The 19623-nt window shown below is 41.8% G+C and overlaps 1 protein-coding gene across 13 annotated transcripts in view; it reads left to right on the plus strand.

The window, feature by feature from the left end:
* The window catches only part of DYNC1I1 (dynein cytoplasmic 1 intermediate chain 1), a 209126-nt gene that overhangs the window by 169384 nt on the left and 20119 nt on the right, over positions 1-19623 (plus strand). For 7 of the 13 annotated variants that reach the window (XM_069959361.1, XM_069959363.1, XM_069959366.1 and 4 more), the window contains 2 exons: positions 1041-1181; positions 9448-9573. In XM_069959361.1, coding sequence (XP_069815462.1) covers positions 1041-1181; positions 9448-9573 — 267 coding nt within the window. Of the gene's footprint in view, positions 1-1040; positions 1182-4896; positions 5150-9447; positions 9574-11784; positions 11970-19623 lie in introns of those variants that run through there. The other 6 variants (XM_069959367.1, XM_069959369.1, XM_069959371.1 and 3 more) reach the window with 4 other exon arrangements.

Here is a 19623-nt window from a genome sequence, read left to right on the forward strand (position 1 = left end):
ACTGGGACCTATCCTGGCCCTGTACTTGTAGTATGGATCCAGTATTATGAATGGTATATGTTTGGTGGTGGTAGGTGGGTCAGGGGGCTGGCGGGCCCCATAAAATAACAGCTTCACATAAAGCAGGCATGAGGAACCTTCGGCCCTCCGGCTGTTGCAAAACTACAATTCCCATCATGCCTGGACAGCCAAAGCGAAGCTTTGGCTGTCCAGGCATGATGGGAATTGTAGTTTTGCAACAGCTGGAGGGCCGAAGGTTTCCCAAGCCTGACATAAAGTAAAGGCCCTATTCTACCAGACAATTATCGCTCAGATTATCGTTAAATCGTTCAAATCTATAATAACGATAATCGCTCGGTTGAAATGCAGTTAACGATTAACGACCGAACGAGATATGGTTGATCGCTTTATAAGACCTGGACCTATTTTTATCGCTGCTCGTTCGCATAACGTTCGCGTCGAATAAGACATCGTTCGGTCGTTCGCAGTAGATATGAACGCAATAGCGAAGAAAAACGATCGCAAATACGATCAAAAGTAACGATTATCGTTCCATGGAAATGAGTGAACGCTTTCAGGTCTTTCGCAATAGCGGTCGTTAGAGATCGTTAACGATAATCGTCCGGTGGAATAGTGCACTCTAGTCAGTCGTTGCCCCCAGTATAATCCTGCTCTGCGGTCAGTAGGACATTACCTCACCTCGCCACTAGATGGCGCCCGAATCCTTCCGCAGCCGCAGCTGCCCTGTTATTAGCGGAGTGTGCCGTCTCCTCCCGCGCTGCAGTCCTCTCATCGCCTCACACCGGACTCATTCGTGCAGGGCTCCCGCCTTGTGCCCCTGTCCCGGGCACCTTCTCCACCTGCCCCTATGTATATATATATATGTCTGTATGATAGCGCCCTGACGCCCCAGTAAAGCACATGTCTCTCTCATGTCTCAGCACTTTTATGACAGAAATGTGTAAAGTTTGTAATGATGGCGCAGAGAGCGCCGGGGGCAGCGACAGCGCCACTCAGTCCTGTGCTCTCTCCGCTCCCAGCACAACAAGCCGCTCTACTCCTTTGAAGACAACGCAGACTATGTGTACGACGTCATGTGGTCCCCGCTGCACCCCGCGCTTTTCGCCTGTGTGGACGGGATGGGCCGCCTGGATCTGTGGAACCTGAACAGCGACACCGAGGTGAGGCGACCGCGCGACTATTAACCCCTTGGGCGACAACTCCTCCTTGTCTCCCTGCACCAGCCTCACTGCCGCTTACTTACACCTCTTTGTTTACATCTTTTATACACAATATTTTTACGAATTTTTTTTATTATTATTTTATTGACTTTTTATTGTTTTACTCGATATCTTTTACATTTATTCCCATTTACTTTATAGAGCCTTTAATTTTACATTTTTCATGTTTCTCCATTACATTGCTGTGTCTTCATGGTATTATTACTGTTAGTTATATAGTTAGGTGTTCACTCATGTATTCCATATGGTATATTGTATTATTAGGGGTTTTTTTAGTTATTTGCTATCAGAATAGGATACAAGCGTCCGCTGATGTAAGACATATGTTATAATTTATTATTATTTTTATTATTTTTATGTTATTTGCTATCGGCACAGGATATCAGCGTTCAATCATGTATGCCATATGTTATATTGTGTTATTATTAATATTATTATAATTTATTTGCTATCATCACAGGATACAAGTGTCCGCTCCTATATGCCATATGTTATAATTTATTATTATTATTATTATTATTATTTTATTATTATTTTATTATTATGTTATTTGCTATCAGCACAGGATATCAGCATTCAATTGTGTATGCCATGTTATATTGTGTTATTATTATTATTAATATTAATTATTTGCTATTAGAAGATGATACAAGTGTCCACTCCTATATGCCATATGTTATAATTTATTGTTATTATTATTTATTTGCTATCATCACCGGATACAAGCGTCCGCTCCTATATGCCATATGTTATATTATATTATTATTAATTATTAGTTTTTTGCTATCAGCACAGGATACATGCATCCGCTCTTATATGCCATGTTATATTGTATTATTATTAGTTTTTTGCTATCAGAATAGGATACAAGTGATCCCTCATGTACGCCATATGTTAAAATTTTATTATTTTTATTATTAGTTTTTTGCTATCAGCACGGGATACAAGCGTCCGCTCCTATACGCTATATGTTATAATGCACTGTTGTTATTATTATTACTATGACCTCTATATTCCTATCCGTCGCATTTATCTTTATATAACCTGTTATATACCATATGATCATACTATATGTAACTAAATATTCTCAATATTATTTATTAATATTTCATTTTATTATTTTTATTGTTTTATTCTGATTTCTATTTTATTGTTACATAGGACTAAGCATTTTACTACTATTTCTAATTATTATTTTATTACGTATTCCATTATTTTATTAATATTATTCTCTTTTTTCATTACGTATTCCATTATTTTATTACTATTATTCTAATTTTTTTAAATTAAGTATTCCATTATTTTTTAAAAAATATATAAATATATATTATTAATGTTATTACTTTTTCAAATTATTTTTATTATTGCCGTTTTATTTATATAATTAAAATCCATATTTATAAATATTTTTTTTTCAATTTTTTTTTCTTTTGACTATTGGTATGACTCATCATCATATATACTCATCCCACTCATTGCCACGGTGTGTCGTTAACCTGTTATCCTTTTGTTTTATGTTAGTATTTATTCCATAGACTTTTTACAGAAATCCACCTTCTCGCCACCAAAAAAACCCATTTAGATGAATGGAACTGGTTTCCAGCTGTAAAAATTTCTGCAATAAATCTGTCGCGTGTGAACAGTTCCTTAGAGCCAGATCCTCTAATATTTCAGTTCATTATCTTATATAATTATATTAATGGTGATCAGTCTAAGGTGAATGTTTTAGTTTCCCTAATTCCTCGATCCCATACAGAACACCGCGATCCCATACAGAACACTGTACTGATCCCATACAGAACACTGTACTGATCCCATACAGAACACTGTACTGATCCCATACAGAACACTGTACTGATCCCATACAGAACACTGTACTGATCCCATACAGAACACCGTACTGATCCCATACAGAACACCGTACCGATCCCATGCAGAACACCGTACCGATCCCATGCAGAACACCGTACCGATCCCATGCAGAACACCGTACCCATCCCATGCAGAACACCGTACCCATCCCATGCAGAACACCGTACCCATCCCATGCAGAACACCGTACCCATCCCATGCAGAACACCGTACCCATCCCATGCAGAACACCGTACCCATCCCATGCAGAACACCGTACCCATCCCATGCAGAACACCGTACCCATCCCATGCAGAACACCGTACCCATCCCATAAAGAAAACACCGTACCCATCCCATAAAGAAAACACCGTACCCATCCCATAAAGAAAACACCGTACCCATCCCATAAAGAAAACACCGTACCCATCCCATAAAGAAAACACCGTACCCATCCCATAAAGAAAACACCGTACCCATCCCATAAAGAGAACACCGTACCCATCCCATACAGAACACCGTACCCATCCCATACAGAACATCGTACCCATCCCATACAGAACCGTGCTCATTTATTCACTATCATTAGTTTATTTTAAAAAAAATCTCCGGAACCAGTCGGCCATCGTAGCAAAAGTAACCGGTAGCGATAACTTTTTGTACTTTTACGCTTTCTTTTTAATGTCGATTCCTTAGTTTAATATTACGTTGTGAAATAGATGGAAAAAGTGAAAGTCCTTTAATCCAGTATTAACAGACTACAGACATTTCTGGATTAGTAGGTGTTCTGGATTACTGGTTGGTCATAGAAAAGTACATACAACTAACGAGTCTCTTTGTAGGTTATTGCTGTACCGTCTTCTTCCATCTTCTTTCTGTTCTGGACTATGACAATTTCTGGTCCACACTTCAGGTTCAGATGCCAGATTGCAGGACTTCTACTTAATTGTTGTAGCGATGGCTTCTGAATTGTTCTGGTAGTGTTTGACAATTTTGCCTCTTTTTGACTCCATAAGAAAAAATTTCATTTTTTTTTTTTTTTAATAAAAGTTTTTAAAAAATCATGAATGCACTGAAACACAGATCCTGCCGCCATTCCTCCGTGTTGCGGTGGTCACCCCGACGGTGATTATTAACCATATGAACCCTATACATGAAATCCTGTCTAGTTACAATTTTTTTTTTCTCTTTTAAATAAGCAATTATACTTGAATTTGTCAAATTCCCCCCGGAGCCGAGTTGGTTAATTCATATGTTAATACATTCTGTTTCAGGATTTAACTGAGAATTATGTCAATTTTTTCTTTGTATTTGAAACGGTTGCTTTTATTATATTGATAAAATGTATAAAAGTTTAATCACATATGTAATTTAATGATGAATGAAGTGTTTGAGGGCTGACGGATAATGATATTATAATTCGCTCAATTCTCACCTGTAAGAAGAAGCGGTTTAGGGAATTGAACATCTAATTATTTGGTGAAGGAGCTCAGATTGGAAACTATTGTAAAATAAAGAGAATTCAGGCAGCGTGACAGTCACCCCCTTTAAGATTTGGGGGTCTACAAAGCCGTTTAAAATCCTTCAATTTCAAATTCATCTGCTTTTATTATGAATTTAGAAATAATTAATTTTAATTAAATTTCAACTTACAATTTAATTCTATCATTTAAATCTCAATTGTTTTTGAATATATAAACAAAACTTTGGAATTTTTTTTTTCTGTTATTTTCTTTTTTTTAAATCTTTGAATTTCCGTAATTGGAGGGCATTGCCAAATTTGTGGTTTTTTTTTTTTACTCAGCACCGTCTCGAATCCAGGTAAATGAGTTGTACCGAATCTCAAAGGAGACAGCGTGGCAGAAGCTTTTGATGTGTTTCAGGCAGGAAGTTCAGCAGCCTTTTTAATTAGGAAGCCTACGGCTGGAGGATATATGGAAGGCCGACTGGTTACTAAAAATAAAAAAAATGTTTTTGGAAAATAGTTCAATGTATCCTTTAGGTATTATCATTAAAATGGTGAACTATTTTTTTTAGTTAGGAAAAAAAAAAAGTTGAGACTAATTAATTGCCGTCTTTGTATTTTTATCTAAAAATTAACTATGTAAAACCAATAAAATAAATTAATTGAGACCATAAGACCTTAAAAAAAAAAAGAACTATTTTTTATAAGAATAAAATATTTTTTTTTAAATATTCCGTGTCAGTAATTTTTCTTAACTTTTTGATCTGTAATAAATTTTATTAATTTCAAAACTATGACATTGATTGAAACCGACTTAGTAATTGTAATTTTTTATGGTTTTTAATTCTTTTTTTTTTTTTTTTTTTAAATCAATGCATGTTGCCCATTATGGTCCTAATTTAAAAAAAAATAAACTTTATTTTTCCTTTTGAGAGGAGTTCAGTAATTGTCTGGAAGTTGGGTAACTCTTTCACATATTAAAAATATACATCATTGTTCTGGCCAGCCACAAAGCCATATGTTATTTTTTAACTCATTCTGGTAGGGCATTGGACCCATATTTTTTTTTTATTAATAGCGGCTTCCACCAATGTCATTTATTTTAGATCTTTTACGTCAACCTCGGTTGTATGGTAATAAATGGGAGTCTGCGGGGTAACAGCAGGCAATGCCAATTGAAATGAAATATTTTCTGAAAGGGGGACGGGTAAAACAACTATGTGACTAGGGGCCGTTCAGTAATACGCAGACTTAATTCCATAATTACAGTATAGCTTCATTAACATGTAAAAAAAACCTTAAAGTCATTCCTTGCCTACTGTATTCATGCAAACATTTTTCAATTTGAAACTTTTTGAAAAAAAAACAAACAAACAACTAAATTTATTATGTCAGATGATGTGTATTTTTTTTTCTTCTTCTATGGCACCACTGGGTTAATGATTGCCTCTATTTGTACACGGTCCTGGCTGCAGGGCCTAGCCAACCGCATAGTGTAGAGATTAAATCACGTCCGTCGTTTGAGGGCAGAAATTTTTCCAATCCTGAATCCTGAAAGGGGGTTGTTTCTGTAGAGCAAGGATTTCTGCAAGCCCCATCGAGATGAATGGGCCAGTCACCGAAATTTTGGCAACAAATCGGCCTCGTGTGAATAAACCCTAATAACACGTTAGGAGAGCCCCGCACGGGGAAATAGAGGTATTCTGCCACTAGCCGAATGTGGCCCAGTACAATAGTATGTGTATTAAATAAAATAGTAGTCTCATCTCTCCCAATTGCTACCCCATACAATTGCTAAAGGACTGTGTCAGTACAGTAGTTTAACTCACATTGAGAATTGTAGAGTACTCGCAGTTCACCAGTCTGCAGAATTGATGGCTCGCCATGCTGAGTGCTTTTGTTCCAAGGAACAGAGGTTCACTTTCATAGTCTCCAGTGAGGGAGCTGTGACAAAAAGAGACGCTGTGAGCATCCAGATATTAATGTGTCAGACAAGAAAAAAAAAAAACACTGTATTTTGCCCGAACATTTTTCTGTGCGGAGTAAAAGGGCATTAGAACAGCTGGCGTCCTACCTAGAAATTTGCACGACTACCGGTCCGGCCCAACTCACTGTTTGTTTTTTGTTTTGTTTTTTGCAAGCTGTAGTTTAGTACGGCAAACAGCTGTGGTTATTGACGCTGCTTATGGAGACGGAAGATGAACTGTGTTAGTGTAAAAAAGTGAAAAAGATCTAAAAATATTTTTGGGGAAATTTTTTTTAAATGCAAATAAAGCAATACAGCAATAAGGTAAAAAAAAAATCTAAAAAGTTAATAGGCTACGTTCACTCACCATCAAAATGACGAGCGTTTTTATTGGACGGGTGTCACTTAATGGCCGGTATTTTATTATAACGACCGTTGTGTCAAAATAATGGGCGGTATTTACTCTTAAATGACGGCCGTCCAATAAGAACAGCCTGTGGCTATGTCCCACCACAACTTTTTTTTTTTTTTTTGGCCGTTCGAGTCCAATTATTTCAAAAAGACGTCTGTTATGGTACAAATGACGACGTCATCATGAAATATCGGACGTTAACGGACAAAAGAAAGATATTGTGGATATTACCAAAATTATTTTCCAGCTTGAATACAGACAATTTATGTTTCACGTTTTTTCTTTTTTTGGTGGAGATTTGGGTTCGGGTGTGTGTGTGTGTGTGTAAGGGGGGGGGGATTGCTTACTTTTTTGGCAACTTTGACTTTTAGAGGGAAAATCTGACAAAAATGTGGACACAGATTAATTTTGTTGACTATGTGAGATACAGGTTAAGATGGAAGACTGTGACTAAGCTCCACATTTTAGAGGCTTCAAGCACAGGACTAATTTGGAAACTTGATGGCAGTGAGGTCTTTCACATTTTGCATTCATACAGCCGCCACACTTTTTACCACTAGTTGCTGTGGTTTTGCGATGTGGTTTTCGACCGCGTGACAACACTGAGCAAATGTGTTTTTACCTGTACCGACCACAAACACTTCTCAAAACCATGTCAAGCATGCAGATTTTTCCAAGTGTCCTTTGATCACATGACCCTACCCTACCACATGACCCTGACCCTCCCACATGACCCTGACCCTACTAGCATGGTACATCATTACTGGTTTATATAGTCCAAGGTCAAATATTATGCCCAAAATTATTCAGATGAGATCAGGATTGGTACCATATGGCCATAGACACAATGGTAGGTGCCCATACACTTTTTATTAAAGGGGAAGTACCAGCAACATAGACGACTCTACCCTGCTGTTATGTCCCTATTGCACAGGAGATGACGAGGAGGAAGGTATGAGTTTTACCTTCCTCCTCGGCATTGTCTCGGTGCAGTTATTTGTGAGCTCCATGGGCCGGTAAGACCGTTAAGAGCATTGCCCAGCCCCATATTGCCGATCAGGCCCGCTCCATTCATTTTTATTAGAAAGGGGCGCAGATCAACACCAAGGGGGCGGGCAGTGCTCCTAACAGTCTCACTGGACCGTGGAGCACACAAATAACTGCATTGGAATGGCACCCAGGAGGAAGATAAGAAACATATCTTCCTCCTCAGCATCTCCTGTGCAATAGGGACATATTAGCAGGCTAGATTCATCTAACCTGCTGATAGTTCCCCCTTAAAGTCGCTGGTGGCTTATTACATTATAAGGTGTATGGGCGGTTCCCGGCTCTCCTAAGCTGTGGCTTCACCCTCTCAATATGGAACACATGAATATTTGGCCATGTGTATTATGGGGAGGACGGGAGAGATAACGGCCAAATGATCATCTAGTAATTGAAGGTGTATCGATATATACCTAAACATGGCGCTCTAATCAGTAACCAGTGAAACTATAAAATAGTTGGTGCCCAGATACATGTTCGGCCTTTGTCTATCACCCCCAGTCTCTCGATAAGCCTGAAGTTGCACTTCTTAACGTAGAGAAGGACCGGCCTGGCAATTCCCTTTTTCCCCATTGTCTGTTGTTGGGAGGACTGTCCCATATGTTATATGGGACTCTAATGTGTATGAGCAGCTTAAAGGGGTTCTCTGCTTATTACAAACACATTTTGGTAGAAGGATAAGCCCATTACAGAGTGTCCTTTCATTGGGATCCTCAGTGATCGACTGGGTGGGAATAGTTTAGTTTCCCTGCAGCGCCACCACAGGAGAAATGAAGCATTACACAGTGTCCAGGCATATCGAGCGGTTATCTATGTACTGTAGGCCAGGACAGGTCATACTTTATAACCAAGCTACAAGGATCCTGAATAGAGGAATCCCTTTTATAAGGTATAGAATTCCCCAACAAACAGAACATTATATCTCAGCTGCCACAATCCTGCCATTGGGACTTGGGGGGTGGGAGGAAAGACGTTACACCTAAATTCTTAGTTTTTGCACCATGTTACATATGAGATAGACCTGTGCATCCAACGCCTGGAGGATAATGATGTGTACTGATGGATTCAACTCAGGCAGACATGCTGGGAGTTGTAGTACAAGAGTGTTGCAGACTTTAATTAGCAAACATCCAGAGCAGAGCAGCCGGAACGCAGACTGTTGTGGTTTGCTCTGCATACTTTTTTGTGAATAACATGGAAAAAATGTCTGTGCCGTATATTCGTTGCCCTTTTACTACGGAAAATATACGTTACTTTTTTTTTCCCAGTGGGGGATGTGATTAGAGAACAATAAATCCCTGTTTTCCCATGGCAGGAGGCATCTGCGTTACCAGGAGATGTCTGCGGGGGGCATGCAACTCATCTAAGTGCATCGTCTGCTCCCAAAATTCTGTAAGGTGTTTACAATCACCGTCCCCAGCTGCCGCACTAACAATCTTTCTGTTTTCCTTGTCCCTCAAAATGGAAGGTCCCCACCGCAAGCACAACCGTGGAAGGAGCGTCCGCGCTTAACCGTGTCCGCTGGGCTCAGAGCGGCCGAGAGGTGGCGGTCGGTGACTCCGAAGGACGGATCTGGATCTATGATGTTGGAGAGGTATGAGGAAAATGATACACGTTATTAGCTTTGTCCTCAGCAACCAGTCAGATTTAAAGGGGAACTCCGGCAATAATCTTTTACTCTTAAATCAACTGGTTTTAGAAACTTGTATAGATTTGTAAATCCCCAGTCTTCCAGTACTTATTAGCTGCTCTATGTCCTGCAGGAAGTGGTGTATTCTCTCCAGTCTGACAGTGCTCTCTTCTGCCACCTGTGTTAATGTCAGGAACTGTCCAGAGCAGGAGAAGTTTTCTGTGGGGATTTGCTGCTGCTCTGGACAGTTCCTGACATGGACAGAGGTGGCAGCAGAGAGCACTGTATCAGACTGGAGAGAATACACCACTTCCTGCAGGACATACAGCATCTGGTAAGTACTGGAAGACGGGATTTACAAATCTATATAACTTTCTGAAACTAGTTGATGTGAAAGAAAACATTTTTTCGCCAGAGTACCCCTTTAAGATTTCATTGTGCGCTTATGTCTGATTGGTTGTCATTGCTGTCAGTTTATTTTTTTTCTGTCTCTAGGAAAGATGACCACCAATATGGCTGACAATACAGCTCCCTCGGGGGTGGTCACTAGAGACGAGCCAATCTCGAGCATCCAAACTCGAACCCTTGGCATGTAATTACCAATGGCTGAGGAAGATGGATGCAGCCCTAAGGCTGCCTGGAGACAGTCATAGGCCATAGGTTGTATCCATGTTTTCCAGGACTCCCTAGCGCTGCATCCAACTTCTGCAACCACTGGTAATCAAATGCAGAGGGTTCGGATGCTTGAGGTTCGCTTGTCTTTAGTTGTCACTTATGGAGCATGAAGGTGACATTATTGCTGAACTGTTTAGGGGAAAGCTGGGTGACACTCCTATAGAAGCTTTGGTACCAATGAGCCATATAAAATGATGAGTTATGCAGAACAAATCAATGATGGACGGGCAAAACATTGAAAGAAGCCGCTCTCCTTAATTTACTAATGAGGCCAAAGGGACGCTGGTCTGACAACACCCAGGCCTGGCCTCATCCAATGATATCAGATAGCGAGTAGAGATGAGCGAACCTGGAGCATGCTCGAGTCCATCCGAACCCGAACTTTTGGCATTTAATTAGAGGTGGCTGCTGAGCTTGGAAAGCCCTAAGGCTATGTGGAAAATATGGATATAGTCATTGGGCCCTATTCCACCGGACGATTATCGTTCAGATTATCGTTAAATCGTTCAAATCTAAATGATAATTGTTCGGTTGAAATGCATTTAACGATTAACGACCGAACGAGAAATCGTTGATCGCTTTATAAGACCTGGACCTATTTTTATCGTTGCTCGTTCGCATTGAATAAGACATCGTTTGGTCGTTCGCAATAGGTACGAACGCCATAGCGAATAAATAGCGAAGGAAAACGATCTCAATTACGATCATAAGTAACGATTATCGTTCCATGGAAATGAGTGAACGTTTTCAGGTCTTTCGCAATAGCGGTGTCGTTTGAGATCGTTAATCGTTAACGATTATGCAAACGATAATCGTCCGGTGGAATAGGGCCCATTGGCTGTATCCATGTTTTCCAGACAACCTTAGAGCTTTATCCAAGTTCTGCAGCCCCAGCTAATCAAATACCGAACGTTCGGGTTTGGATGGACTCTAACCCGGTTCGCTCATCTCTAATAGCGAGGTCTAATCGTAACCCATAAAGCAGCTATCTATCCTTCCATCACATTGAAACCTCTTTGACCACCCAAAAAAAAAAAAAAAGGCTTTTCAAAGAATTTGGTCAGTATCCATTGAATAAGAAGTCTGTCATAGGGAACCTATAAGGGGTGGTCTATCCTGATTTTTCAACCTGTTCAGAGACCACGATTTGCCGACATCATGCATGTTAGCTGATTGTCGTTTTTTTTTTTTTTTTAATATGCAGTATTACACTAAACGATTACTGGCCAGAACGGTCAGTAATCGGCCAAGTACGGCCGATAATTGTTTGGTGTAGGAGGGCCCAAAAGCCCCTATTACACCAAGTAACTTTCGTTTAAAGATTTAACGATCAATCGATGGCCATAAGTAGTGGTTTTATTCGTTACTTGGTCGCTTGATCATTCCTTCGAGAGAAAAATCATGTAGGTTTTCTTCACAAATGACCAAAAGATTTCTTATTACACAAACAGATTAGCAAATAATTAATGAAAGACCAATGATTTTTTTTTTTTTTTACAGTGTACTCGTACAGTGCTCGGTACAAGATCTGAAGTATATCCAGTCACATAGAAGAAAGTAGCGGCACTCTTTTTTTTAAGGAGGTCTTATTTCTGTGTATACATTTAGGTGCGTTCCACTGTAGTTCAGCTACGACCATTGTGTGGCCTCTGCTGCTTCTGGCCGCTCACACACGCTTGTGTACTGCTTGTATGTCTTGAAATAAAGCATCCTCAAAGAGAAAGGGTGAGTGCCGCCACTTTCTTCTATGTAATTGAATTACTTCAGGCTGTACATTGGAAGAGATGGTAGTATCAGAGTGTTATTGGTAAGAGGGGTCATAATACAAAGAAAAGTTCCTGTATCCCCCTCCCTGGGGTCACTGCAGGATGCAGATGGGGGAGAGAGGGCAGTGACTGGTAAGAGGGGTCATAATACAAAGAAAGCGTCCTTCAGTCCCCCCTGGGGTCCCTGGAGGTTGTGCATTGAGAAGGCATGATAGTGATAGGCTGAGATTGATAAGAATGGTGATAACATGAAGAAAAGTTCCCGTATGTCCCCTTGTGGAGTCACTGGAGGCCGTGTATGGGGAGAAATGACAGGAACAGACTGTGATTGGTAAGAGAGGGGATAATGTGAAGACATATTCCTGCGTTTCCCTCTGTCTCCACCGGAGGCAGTGTATGAGAGGTTCCTGTATGCTGCTGTCAGAATGTACAGGGGTTGAGATACCAGGGCTGTCATCCTCCTGCAGCTTCTTCTCCCTCACCTCCCCTTATGGACACACAACCAGGAAGTAACCTCTAGCATTTTCATTACATATCGCATACCTCCTTGGCAGTGAAAGTGTTAAACCACAAAAAGTTCCAGTGCATTATATCCACCCAGCATAACCCAGAATGAAGCAATCGAGTGCATGATGATTTCCTATGATTGGCCCTGATGTCATCTTTCCATGTGTTAGATGACCCCGTGTCCCGGTGTAGGGGGTCCGTGTATCCAGGATGTTGTGTTCCTCATATGTGTTTGTTTCTCTCTGACGGCGCTCTCCATATATATGAGCGCTGACATTACACAAATATTAGGTTATTAGGAATGTAATGATGTGCTGTAATACATTGTGTCCTGCCTCTGAGAACAAACAATGGGGCTTAAAGGGAAATCAACATATGCATTGATCATGTTGTATGTGTTGGGATCATTGGAGGTTAAAGTGATATATATATATATATATATATATATATATATATATCTAATATATATGGAGAGAGAGAGTATAATAGCCTTGGTTTATGGTCATGTAATGTGTTGGGGTCATTAGGGGTTGTTGTGTTCTATGTATATATAAGAGAAACAGATCGCTGATCTCATGGAGACCAACCAAACGATAACACTGCCGGCTGCCAGTTAAAGCGCTCAATGCAGTGAAATCCTAGGTGCATTGCACCCTGGGAAACATAAATATGCAAAAGAAGAGCCCGTGGAGCCTCATCGGAAAGTCTTGAAACATAGGACTAGCCAGATATCCCTCCGGGAAGGACCCAGCCAGTGGGTGGCTACTGTAAGGAAACCACCAAAACCACCATATTAAGTGGTAATGACAAGGGAAAAACCAAGGCCAGGTATCCATCCACATACAGCTGTTTCGAGGTGTTGCCCCTCATCAGTGTGGAGCAGGATTCTGGCTAGGTGGGAACAATGTCTAGTAGAGCCATAAGAGAAACAGATTACTGATCTCAGGGAGACCAGCCAAACGAGAACACTGACAGCTGCTGGTTAAAGCGCTCAATGCAATGAAATCCTAGGTGCATTGCCCCCTGGGTGATCTGTTTCTCTTATGGCTCTACTAGGCATTGCTCCCTCCTAGCCAGAATCCTGCTCCACACTAATGAGGGGCAACACCCCGAAACAGCTGTATGTGGATGGATACCTGGCCTGGTTTTTCCCTTGTCATTACATTGACTTATAGGGCCACTTAATATGGTGGTTTCCTTACTGTAGCCACCCCTTGGCTGGATCCTTCCCGGAGGGATATCTGGCTAGTCCTGTGTTTTTTCTTTTGCATATCTATGTATATTGTATAATAGATTTGTATAATGTACATGTAAAGAGTTCATGTCATTGGGGGTTGTAGTGTCCTATATATAGTGTATAGAGATGAGCGAACCTCAAGCACGTTCGGGTTCATCCGCTTTTGATTACCGGCGGCATAAGAAGTTGGATGCAGCCCTAAGCCTGACTGGAGAACATGGATATAGCCAGGCTGCATTCATGTTTTCCAGGACTACCTAGGGCTGCATCCAACTTCTTCTGCCGCCGGTAAACAAAAGCGGAAAAACCCGATTATGCTTAAGGTTCGCTAACAGCGTCTAAGCTTTGTATTATGGTCATGTAAAGAGTTGGGGTCATTGAAGGTTGTGGTGTTCTATGTATACTGTATTATGGCCATGTAAAGTGTTGGGGTCATTAGGGGTTGTAGTGTTCTATGAATATTGTATAATAGCTTTGTATTATGGCCATGTAAAGTATTGGGGTCATTAGGGGTTGTATGTATATTGTATAATAGCATTGTATTATGGTCATGTAATGTGTTGGGGTCATTGAGGGTTATAGTGTTCTGTATCCGTTCAGACTCGGGTAATTGATTGTAGATGAACCTATATTTCACTCTCCGGCGCGGACCATTAAATATGTTCTCTCTTTTCCCGCTCCAGCATTGTGATCCTGGTCGACATAGAACCACTTGAAACATTTTCATGACTCTATTAGATATTGTACAGCAGCTTTACTTACAACCTGGGAACACGCCGGGTCACCACCGCAAGCAAAATGAAACCAGTCTGGAGGCCGGAGCATAGCTGAAGCATTATGGGAGTTCTTAATTGGGGAGTGGAGGGTTATATATCTCTCTATTATATATAGGAGTCAGTGTTCTAATTGGCCATTACCCAATATGTAGTGCTATGATCCCGACCTATAACACGAGCCGTTAGTGACGGGTATATAATCTGCTATACGAGCTGACGTCATGCTCCCTCTCGGCTTCTTCTGCTTCTCTTATTGACTAAAAAATACGACATGTCTATTATTAGTCTTGAGGGAGGAAAGGGAATGTTCTCTGCCAGTGTAACACATTAATTTACTCGCAGTTCACGAGGTGATGTATGAATTTTTACAACCATGTTATGTTAACAAGATTATTTACTCACTGCCAAAAATATAGAAGCAGCATATGTAAAGGAAGGCATGCTAATTAAGAGAGCTTGTCCGGGCCGGGGACGGCTTTCATCTCGCTGATATCACATCTGCTCGTAGCATGCGGAGTTAGATTAACCTCAGGAGCCCCGGAGCACCGACAGCTACGAGCAAGACCAAGTGGGATGCCCGGGAAGGCGGGAGTTAACGCTTCGCGCCTGCTCCAGTTCTAGCCTTAGGAGGGATGACAGAAAGACATCCACTGACATTTACCATCGACGTCCTACCAGGTATAATCGTGAGGCACCCTTCAATTATTCATGGGTTCTTTGTTCGGAGTTTTGAAAAGCTGTAGACGTGAGAAGCGGCGGTGGAACGAGTGCTCATCTCCCAGGCGTTGTACAGACGACCTTGCCATCTTCACCTCGATGCCAATGTCATTAGATGTGTTTTATAGGACCTGGCGTCCTACAGTTCATCGTGCAGTGATCCGTCAACTTTTTGAGTTATTTTTGTGGAGGAAAAGACTTTGTTTTGCCCTTGGGCTCATCAGTAGTCAAAATATAGGTTTTTAATATACATAGGAGAATATATGAATTCAGAGGGAACTTTAGCAAGTGTAATGTCATGGATCCCCATTATTTCGGGATTTTGTTGTGGGCTGCAGTCAGTCCAAGAACATGGGTGGTAAATTGATCTCTGCTCACTCAGAGATGGTTGGCAATGATATAAAGGCCGTAAGGACATCTCGCCCACAACATATCCTGAGCTGCCCGTCTAAACCAGGTTTCCCTGGATTGGAAAAGATAAAGGCTCCATGGGAACCATATATGTTGATGTCAGGTTAGACTATAGCAACCTTCCTCGACATCAGCTGCAGGTCTCATGCAATGTTTACTAGGACATTCTTGGGTTGCTCTGACTGCTATATCCTCGGTTGTGTGACTATTGTGAGTAGGCTACATTATATATAAACCAAAACTAAAAGATGCTAAACTCTCCAACTAATTACAAAGACTCATTGGCCAGGGGTACAACCGAACCTTCTGTTTTTGGTTGTTCAGCTATCATTGGACATAGGCAAGCAATTTTTAGCTATCTTATTATTATTACTACTACTACTACTACTACCATATGGATCACCATACTCTACCCTCCAACTATTACATGAACAGCAGTGTAGAGAAAAGTTGGAATATTACATTTGGTGTTGGGGGTCTTCCAGAGATTCTTCATGGGAGGAGTTTGCTAGGTAACCGCCAATGAATTAGTTGCCAAGTGTGACCCCCCTGTATCTTTATGTCTTAATGGAAACCAGCATGGTCACTTCCAATACTACAGAAAAGCTGGTGACTTACGGATAGTAAGTAGTATAGCAGGTGGGCATTGTGGTCAGTGTGGGTAAAAGTGCAGATAGCCCCCCAAATACATAGCATCTTAAAGGGTTGATACACCACTTTGGACCCCCTCTATAAACTAGAATGGAAAGCCATTGGAAGACCAATATGTGTGGTCCCCAGTATGTTGCATCCTGTACAGGTTTTGAGAAGATGACCTCCAAGTTTAGACCCCCCCCCCCCCCTCAATATATGATCCATGCAGGTACCCAATTTTGACTTAAATTTTTGGCTAATTTTTCATTCGTCCCCTTTGCTCTTTGTGTGTGATTCCCCTACAATTCCTGCTCGGAGCCGGTACGATTTGCACTGACAATTCCATTCCTCCGGCTCGGATTCTCTGTTCCTCGCTCATCTGAATGGCTCTGACACAGCAAGAAGGAAATGACACTTGACAGCGCCATGAATATAAGTACCAGCCGTAAAAAAAAGAAAAAGAGGCGGGAAAACGACGTGTCCGCAATAAAACAAACAGTCTTCTGGCGATGGCGGCTGAAGATGCCTCATTGTAATGGCTTTTGACAGTGCAGAGAATGAAGCTAACAACTTATTGAGGAGCTCAGCAATCATGTGCGAGGGAAGGCGAGTCCCCAGCCACATGGGACGCCAGCACATGACTCATACTCCAACAATTTCGCCCATCGGCCATGAAATCACAGCGCTTCAGTTACAGCTCATATTAGATGCAGTTAATGTTTTCCTACTGTACACAGTCCTCTATACTGGATGTGGAGCTGCTTTGTTAACCCCTTTATTTCTTGAAAGGAACTAAGTATTTATAATGCAAGATGCTAAAAGGGATTCCCCAGAAGTAGAAAAAAATATATGGCTGATTTTTTTTTTCTTTCTAAAACCGTGACACTTGCAGTTCAGTCCCAGTTTGGTTCAATAGAACTGAGCTGTAGTGGCAGATGTCACCTATGGACAGGTGTGGCACTGTTTCTGGAGAAAAAAAAAAGCTGCCATATGCTTTAGTAATGGTGGAAATCTGTCTTGTGCAAAATTCTTTTTCTGTCTTGTGCAAAATGTTTTTTCTTTTCCTATACTTTTATTGTGGCTGGAGACATGTTTTTTTGGTGCACAGGATTGCAGGAGGGATATTGTGGTGCTGGAACGTTTTTAGGCCAGGGAGGAGAAGCCAAGAGAAGTCTGTGCGAGCGTGTTCTCTCACGGGCTCTGTGTTATGTGACCTGGACGGACGCATAATGTACATCTATGGGGCCATCCAGATTGGGGAGGAACAGAGCGAGGAGAGGAACACATGACAAGATGTAAACAAAAAACAAGCAAGCTAGTGGATTCCACCAAGGTGGTCCACTTGCATCCACCGGCGCTACTCACTATAAATGTGTATATTAGAATGCTGTCCAAAAGGAGTACAAGTGTCACATATGAAATCCGCTCCTGGGCTAAAAACAACACTGGCTAACTCTGCAGCCTTGCCAATCCGTCTAATGCAGGCACTACAAGTCTCAGCTCGCCCTCTCCAGCATAAGATACCATGAAACTGATCCTACCTGGGTAATTGGAGCAAACAATAAGAGAGCAGGTCCAGCACAGACGGTCCGCGGCAAGAGAAAACAGGATACAAATCCAGTGTAAACAGTCCGGGATATTGGATGCAGTGGCACAGGTAATAATCCTTCAGAACTTAAAGGACAAGTGCCATGAAAAACTTTTTTCCCAGTAATTGAAGCACATTACAAAGTTATATAACTCTTTAATGTGCTTCAATCACCTATCTGCCTCCCTTCCCTATCTTTTCCCCCCTCCACCCCCCACCAGGAAGTGTCCTATCTCACACAGACCTGATTACTGCCGTCACCGTCACCAGGCAGCTCCTTCTTGTGAGGATGAGTCATCAGCAGGAGGGCTGCTCTAGGTCCTGTTACACCAGCCTCCCCCTCCCCTCCTTGTCAGGTGACTCAGCTTGCTCAGCTTATCTTCTCTAGTGACATGACTCCTTCTCTGAGTCCACGGCAGCAGGAGAGAGGGTATGAGGGGAGGGGGGAGCTGCCTAAGTGCTGGAGTCAGTGGGAGGGAAGATAAGCAAGTGAGATGTGACATGTGATGGCTTGCAGTTGTTCAGCCAATGGGAGCTGAGCAAGCTGTCACCTGACAAGGCAGGGGAGGGGGAGGCTAGTGTAACAGGAGAAGGAGCTGAGAGAAGAGCTTGGTGACTGTGACGACAGTAATCAGGTCTGTGTGAGTCAGGACACTTCCTGGTGGGGGGTGGAGGGGGGAAAAGACAGGGAAGGGAGGCAGATAGGTGATTGAAGCACATTACAGAGTTATGTAACTTTGTAATGTGCTTCAATTACTGGGAAAAAGTTTTTCATGGCACTTGTCCTTTAAGTCCAGGAACAGGCAGTATAGTGGATAGAGTGTGGGCACGGTCCGGCCGGCAGCGTGCACCACAAAAACTTCTGCCCGTAGATCTTAGTGACGTCACAAAGACAAAGTAAGGAGGCCGTAGTAGACCAAAAAACCTCCGACTAGTTTCAGAAAATGGTTTGTTTTCCTTCATAAGGGAGGACGAGATGTACTTCTCCCGGCTCGTTCTCCTGATGTCTCCTTAGAAGCTCACAGCATACTCTTTATAGATTGACTATAATACTAAATCAGTATGCAGTAAGCCTATGAGTTGTGCTTATCTCTAGTTGATAGCTATACAGATAAAGAAATTGATCCAAAGTTTCATCAGGTACATCACTTTTTTTTTTTAATGTTAGTCAATCATTGCCAGCAGGTGGGATGCCGGTGGTGCAGTCCTTTTTTTGAATTGCCATTGGTGCCCGTGCTCAGCGCCGGTCTTTTCCCAAGCACCGGCCCAGCTGATATCACTGGGGGTAGGCCGCCAGCCACCAATGTGAAGACTGTGACGTGGCCCTATTAGAATGAATGGAGCCGCGTCACAGAGGGGATATTGCCACACTGGGGGGCGGCGGGCCTGCCTCCAGTGCATATAACCAAGCAGATGCTCGGAAAAAGACTGTCACCAAGCGTGGATTCAAGTGGCAATTCAAAAAAAGGACTATGTCGGCACCGTTCGATTAAGGTGATAGTACATTCGATTTAAAATTGTTGGAAACTTAAATTATATGATTGAGGTCCCCTACCTGCAGCAGTCAGGATATGTTCGGGGTTGCCATACTGGCGAAGATGGAGAGACAGGGTGATGGTTTCTTATAGTGTCTGTAAATGATAAGAATACTAAAAGTCATAGATGATTTTGGAACATTCATCCATTTTTGAGACTAAATCAGCA

The sequence above is a fragment of the Dendropsophus ebraccatus genome, chromosome 2, assembly GCF_027789765.1.
Source record: "Dendropsophus ebraccatus isolate aDenEbr1 chromosome 2, aDenEbr1.pat, whole genome shotgun sequence".
Taxonomy (NCBI): domain Eukaryota; kingdom Metazoa; phylum Chordata; class Amphibia; order Anura; family Hylidae; genus Dendropsophus; species Dendropsophus ebraccatus.